Source organism: Eptatretus burgeri, chromosome 4, assembly GCF_056783735.1.
Source record: "Eptatretus burgeri isolate ZD-2024b chromosome 4, Ebu_testis_v1, whole genome shotgun sequence".
NCBI lineage: Eukaryota > Metazoa > Chordata > Myxini > Myxiniformes > Myxinidae > Eptatretus > Eptatretus burgeri.
The window spans coordinates 122,473,606-122,481,105 of NC_140964.1; the positions used below are offsets into that span (position 1 = coordinate 122,473,606).

Sequence of the window (7,500 nt, forward strand, 5' to 3'; positions counted from 1 at the left end):
GATGGAAGCTGAATGTCATTGTGGCATACCACCCCACTGAGCATAATGAAAGTGCCGAGTGGAGTTGAAAAGACAAAGCTGGATTCCAATACAACAAAGCAAATCAACAGAACAAAGCTCACTGCAACATGTACAAATATGATGATGATGATGATGATGATGATGATGATGATGAGCAATGAGAGGAGAGTCACATTAATAGCACCATGGATGTTGAATTTTGATAAACCGAACAGCACTTGCATTGACTCAATCCTTTCAATTCAAATGCAACAGGATGAATATCATTTGGCCTTTGGCGTAATCGTGCTCGATTTGAATAGCAACAATCGTGCTCGATTGATTGGGTACGGCCTAATAGTATTGGATTCCATGTTTGCATATCAACAATTACATCATCTCTCTGCTGCTGTGTAACCACACTCGGTCGTGTAATGGGTAGTGTCCACTCTGAATCTGGGAGCTGGGTGGTTCAAACTCCATCCGAGTCAAACCAAAGACTTTTTTACAAAAAGGGTACGTGTTGCCTCCTTGCTTGGTGCTCGGCATTTTGAAAGAATAGAGCACAACCAATCAACGCTGGGCGGGCAAAGACAAACAAGTCAGCGTCACACTTACCAAGACACTGCTTCAGCAGCATCAGCGCTCTGTAACGAGCATGGTACAGGTATATGAGGTATATGCTGCTGTGTAGAATGTGGCTCTCTCCATTCGGCATTCTTCAGCTTCATTTGGGAAAGCCTGGTGTTAGCTCAGCAGTTATGGTGTTTGGCTTGGGATGTTAGGATCCTGAGTTTGAGCTCTGTTGACTGCTGAATTAACACCACGTGGGGTTGACTTAGCTTGTCATCCTTCCGTGGTCGGTGAAATGAGGAGGCATCAGCGGCATAGTCGAGCCCCAACAAAATGGTAGCTACCTGGCAGCCAAGCTGCCATACGCAAGAAGCAGGAACAGCTTCACTTCACAATGCCTTGTTCTGATCACTTCCTACTTTACTTTCAGTCATCATGTTCCCAATATTCCCAATTTGGGTATACTCACATGCCATTGCTCACATTATGGCTTGCCTAGAAGATTGCTGCTTTTGCGGTACGTCACTACGTTTGCATTTGCTGTGCGTTTACCTAATCAAAGGTTGTCTCGGCATTGAGGCGGACGGTGTTCAGTTCCGTTCACTGTATGCACTTGCATTTCATCTGGTCTTTTCCAGTGCCTGGCAATTCCATGCAAAACAATCTATTCTGTCCTTTGGTGCCAACAATATCCCACACAATCCTTTGCGGTCAACGTGGGAGTTTTATGCATTTGAAGCTGAATAGGTTTCTCCACTTAGTGTATTGACAAGACGGTGTTCCAGTAATTTACCATTATGCCAAATGCTGCTGTTGCTTTGCTATCAAGCTGTGTTCGCCCAAATTTGTTTGCATTTTGGCTCCAGCTTCATTGTATTCTGGGAATGCTTTTAAACTCTTTGGGCCAAATTTACGAAAGGCGTTTAACAGTTCGAAACGTGTAGTATCTAATCGTGAGATGATCACCCGTTCAAGGTTTATCGCCAATCACTGAAGTGCATTATCTAATGCGCATCAAAATCTAATCATAAGCCTTGAAAAACACAGAAACTTCTAGAGAGGCATGTTTAAGAGTGTGTTTAAGGCCTTGAAGGAAACATTGCACGGCTTATAATTGGTAATCCACATGGGACGGTGAATATGGATGCATTTGGAGTGCTTGAATTATCTCAACAGGAGGCAGAAGAGGGTAGGGATAAGGCTGGTCACCGACGAGCATCAAGAATGTTCGAGGATCGATGCAATCCTCTGGAGAAGTATGACAACATCAAATTTATCCGGAGTTGCAGACTCTCAAAGGAATAATTTCGTTGGTTGCTGAATCTAGTGTAACATGACCTGGATCAACCTATGATGAGGAGCAATGTGCTGAATACCCTCCAACAATCGTCGGTGGTGCTGCAATTCTGTGCAAGTGCATCATTTGAATTGGATGTTGGAGATATGTACGGTGCTCCACAGGCTAATCGGCTGTTTATCTCCCTTATTAAGTTGTACGTTGAGACAGGTGGTTAGCTGCATACAGCGATGTTTTTGTCGCTGTTTAAGAGTTCAGCATGTGTTAGCAAGACGCTCGCCAAGTGACTTTCGTAAACTTGGCTCTTTGCATTTTGCTCACATTGTGCTATAAATGTTGCTCTTTCTTGGTTTTCATATCTTGCATGTTGTTGTTTTCATGTTGCTCATAATTTGTGATCTCTTCCACTCATTGTTTTTGTTGGCGTCTTCAGTGGTTCACAGTTAGTGGTGTGTTCACATTCTCAAACTACATTCATTTTCTCGGTAGTTCAAGTCAATCATGTGCCTCCCCCTATCAATGATACGCCAGTAACGCACAACTCTTCGTTATCCAGCTCAGAGCTCTATCCCAAAATCCACTTGAAAAGCAGCAAGTGCCTCACTGCCACATCCACCCAGTTGACTACTCGGTCTAAAACGCATTGAAGTATTGCTCCAACTCCATCCCCTATCCTTCCTCCCCCACACCCACCTTCGCAATCACTTTCGACAACAACACTTTTACCCTCGTCTCTCAAAAGTGCAATACATGTATTTCCTTCACCATCGACTCCTCATTAACAGCGAGTTCCTTCCGTCACAAAATTCAATCCATACTTCTCAACCCATGGTTTCCCCTCTCATTTGTATACTGGTTTGCTCTTGCCTTAACGACTGCAATAATCTCCTCTTGAGCTTACGTTCCCACTTTGAACCAGTAAAATACAAAATTCCCCCATCAGAGTAGTTCTTCACAACTATCACTTCACTCAATACCCCCTCCCCTGACTCTCCATAAGCTATCACAACAACAACAACAACAACAACAATATTCACTCTTACTTTCAAAACCTTCCACTGTACTGCACCCTCATACCTCTCTGCCCTCATATAACCATCTCACCCCCGATGCCCTGACACCTCTCATCTTCCCATTGCTCCATGCACCAGGATGCCAACTCCCAGTTTTGTGTCTTCTTTCTCTTCATTCCTTATCCTTCTGCCCTGTCACTCCCTCCACTCTTTTTTGCTCCTCGTTGCCCTTCCTTCATATTGAATCAATTCCTTCCTTATGCCATGATGGTATAAGGCGCTAAATAGATTATAAATGTTGATGATGAACACCTTGAATGGAAGGGAAATGAAGATGTAAACATTGCAGTGAAAGCATTCATTGCTCGGTCCCCAACCTTCATGTCATGCAATGTTTTTTTCTAGGTGGATACAAATAACAATACAAATACAAATACAAACAACAACAAGGAATTATTGATTTTGTCCTACCAACCAATCTATAAATTTGTGGAAAAAAAATTATGTTCCTGGATTATTTTTCTGGACTTGGATCTTTCAGTTTTTTGTTTTTTTTAAACTTGCTTTATACTTCTGAAAATTTCTTTTTTCATCATTTATTTATCTATTCTTTTTCCCTTTCCAATAAATTGATACTTGTATTCTTTTCTGCGGTATCTACGGGCTCGTGGAGGAACCCATACATAGATTACATGTCGGACAAAGACATGAGAAGACGTCAATATACCTCGATACAAGTAACAGACATTAATGGCAAATCAACGCAGTCAAGAGTACTTGAACTGGAGGTCTCAGCATCATGAGCAATGTGCTCACATGGGAACACCAATCCTTCATTCTGATGGTTTTGTGTTTAACCTTCAGGTCATCCGTGGCACAGAAAGCCTCACGTGCATGTCACCCATTGCTCTTGGTGTGTTTTGTCAATTGTTGTTTTTTTTTGTGCGCTTGATTATAAATGTGCATATGCACACAGTTTTCAATATGGGGGTGAGGGGGAGTTGGGGGAGTAAAAAGCTCATGCCATTGATCAGATAGTTAAAACAAAATAATTTGATAAACTGCATTCAATATTATGAAAAATACAGGAATGTGGAATGCAAAGTGAAGAGATGAATGTACGAAGGAGTCACCAAGTTGAACATTCCAATTCCGAGATGAAGCCCACCCAGGAACTGGGTTTGGGTTTGCCCGTGCATCGAAACAGTTCGCAAAAGCTGTTCACATTCCCTGCGGAAAAAAAACAAAAAAACAAAGGCGGAGGACCAGATATTGTTACTCTTCTTAAAACTGAGATTTGGTGAAAGCACATGTTGTCAGTGTTAAATTGGAAAGTATTATTTTCAATCGACTTACAATAGGCAGAGGACATGCACAACCCCCTCTCCAACCCCCTAACGTTCCTGAAGCATTAACATTAACCTCTGGCTTTTATTGATGTAACCCTTATGGAGTTAAAAATTGTGAGTTAACATCTCATAAATTAAATGTTAACCTGTCTAGGAATTAACATTTCAATGTAAACTCCATATGTAATCTACATATTACTAAAACTCTCATCTTGTATGTATTGTTGTAATATGTAGAGTATGTAAAACTTTCATCTTGTATGTTCCCGAAATACAGCCAAAATGGTACATGATAACGCAAAAAATTTTATGGCCACCTTACTCACCATTCGCCTATGGTGTGCAGTATCAACTTTTGTTCAAATCGGGCAACAAAAAATGATTTAAAAATCAATTCCCGATTCAGTCAAGTACTGTTCGGGAGTATTTGATCAATGCAAACAACCTCAGCGGTATAGTTCGCTGGAGCTTCTTTTTTTTTTCTTGAAAAGATTTTTTTTCATCAACCACTGTAAACGGCAACCCAATAGGTTCACGGGTCATCTGGTAACATTTAAAATTCTTCAGTTTATGGCGTGGCATTCAAATCTGGCGCTATAAACTAAAATGCAAAAGTGGTTGACGTGCAATTTTCTCACTTGATTCTCTTCACTGTACTGTTGAGAAGAAACTGTTGAAGAGGATTTAGAGCTGATTAATAACCATGATGACAACAGAATAAAAATGGAAAAATGGAATGAGTGCACGCGCACGCACATCAAACTGATTGGAGCAACAGGAATCATAAAAAACCTCCTCACAGAGATTTTAAAAACCATCCCTGGGAATATTACCATGAACGAACGACAATTGGAGGCAGTCCGGGGTTCAGGGACAATGCTGAAAAAAGCCCTCAGAACAAAACTCTGAGAACAACAAAGTTAAACACCTTGGTCCATGAACAATGATCCCTTAATGAAGCGAAAGTGGATACTATGAGTCCTGGGAGGACTTTGTTCCATCTCCTCAAACCCGTAAATGGAGATAACAACCAATGACGTGCACGCACACATTACTAAAGGTAGTGTCAGCTGCTACAATGTTACATGCACCATCAGTGTGTGTACATAGGCTTTGGAAGTGTTTTGTTAGGAAATCACCAGCCCATCCACTGAGGACCATCAATCCGTCCAACCACTATCAATCCACGATTACAAACAATTATCATCAAACTAATACACATGCACCCTGGCCCGAATGCCAAGGGTCATGCTCAAACAAAGCACGTGCATCCTAGACCACAGGACCAAACTACATGACCATATAATAACTTGGCTTGTATTTTCTGGCTTGCCTAACGGATGGTCAAAAACTTCTTACAATTGTTAAAGAGCGATCTAAAATTGCCTTCAGTCAGGTTAGCCTTCCATGTTGAGAAAGCAAGTTGCTTGATCGCAACTGCCCAGCTACAGGATGAATCGTGTGAACCTCCATCCATCCATCCATTGGGACCATACTCTGCTTCAGCGGCACCAACACTCTGCACAGCCTACTGGGATATTGGGCACAATCCTGGACGGGTCACCACTCTGACGCAGGACGCTCGAATGGTCCTTGCACTTGCATGCAGATATATCCTTTTTATTCCTGTGCATCTAAGGATTCACATTTTTCACACTTCATGGAAACTCCTGACATAGTCGGTAAAAAAAATATGACCATGAGGCCATCGATGTTGGAGGACCTGAAGTAACGTTGGGGCACACAGAAAATAAAGTTCAAAACAAAAGCATGGCCTATTGCTTGAATGATTGCCAAAGATGCTTTTTGTGAATGTTCAGACTGACAGCAGCAACAGCCGGTCTCACAATCTTTTCCCTGTTTGTCACCTGCCACAACTCGCAAGGGCCTTCTTCAAGTCCCAGGTCTCCGCACCACATGACAGGAGCAATTACGACAGATTATATCTGTCAACATTGTGGTCACACTCTCCATCTTTCAGTGCCAGGTAGAGAGTGAGGCCCGAGCATTGTCCGATTGTGGATTTGTGGTTGTTTCTTGGTGTCAGCATTTTACTCAATCATGGTTTTGTTTCTTTTTCCACTAATTCTTGGAATACCTTTTTGTGGTTATTTTTGAATCAGTGGCTCTTTTGTAATTTTTTTTTTTTTCTGTTTGCTTCATCAGTTTTATTTTTTGCTAGAATTTCTATTTTGCTCGGTCTTGAGCCGACGTTCCAATTTTATTCCAAGTCACCTTCGTTCAACTTTGTTCTTTCCCTTCTTTGATTTTAACATTTATGTTTAATTTCTGTTGATTCTCTTTCTTAATTTAGGGCTTAAATTTTCTTTCCAGAATTGTTCAAGTTGTTCTTTCTCCTTTCTTCCCCGTTTCCTATTGTCTTTCGAGTTTCTGCTACGACGGCAGCATTTGACTACAGTTTGGGAGGCAAGGCCTTCTGTGGCTTGCTGTTTGTATGAATATATCGTGCTCCAGCAAAAATTTGAGTTGTCGATTTTATTCGTGGAAATGTTTTTGATATCAGTTTTCTGAGTGCTCGGTTTGTTCTTCCACGTTATTTTCTCCATTTTTTGTTTTCTATTCGGTATACTTCCTCAATTTTCTTGACCAGTTCTTCTCCACAAAAAGGGTCGAGGTTCGTAAAATACATTGACACCTGAAAGACCTCGAAACTCAAGATGCAGGGAGCTGCTTCGAGGGGGTTGAGAGAGATCAGCAGAGATGGTTTAGAGACCTTGGCTTTGAATGCAAGGATAACATTTAGGCATTCTCTCTTGTCTCCGGTTGTCTCTGTCGTTGTACCATCATGAATGAGAGAAAGACTAGATGATAATTAAACATCAGCCACAGATGCGAACCAGCATTAACATGTGTTCTGCAAAGGGAAAAAGATTCAAAAGGTCAGATTTGATTTGTGAAGAGTTACGACATGCTTAAGGCCTGACACACAGTTGTGAGCCATGGGGAAGGCTTCCAGGGGAGCAGTTGAGGTGTGATTTTCATGAAAATGTCCAGGCTGAGAAAGTGAATTGTATGGTGAGGCCTTCTCCACATGACTCCATGCATCAAGGCCTGGAAATAAGGCAGGAAAGCTGAGACAGGAGAGAATGAAATGATGATGTATGTAAGAAAGAATACGGTTGTCAAAGAATTTCCGACTGCTATTGATGTTCAAAGTGGTGGTGAGACCTGACGACTCACAAGTAGACAAAGCAGAACCTATCGCATGGTCGAACTGCCACACGTGCCATCATTTGGGAGTCTTGTC

The 7,500-nt window shown here is 41.7% G+C and overlaps 1 protein-coding gene across 1 annotated transcript in view; it reads right to left on the reverse strand.

The window, feature by feature from the left end:
- The window catches only part of LOC147029009 (tetratricopeptide repeat protein 39B-like), a 144,270-nt gene that overhangs the window by 70,596 nt on the left and 66,174 nt on the right, over positions 1–7,500 (reverse strand). The window contains exon 7 of the mRNA XM_085879929.1: positions 4,017–4,113. Coding sequence (XP_085736055.1) covers positions 4,017–4,113 — 97 coding nt within the window. The remainder of the gene's footprint in view (positions 1–4,016; positions 4,114–7,500) is intronic.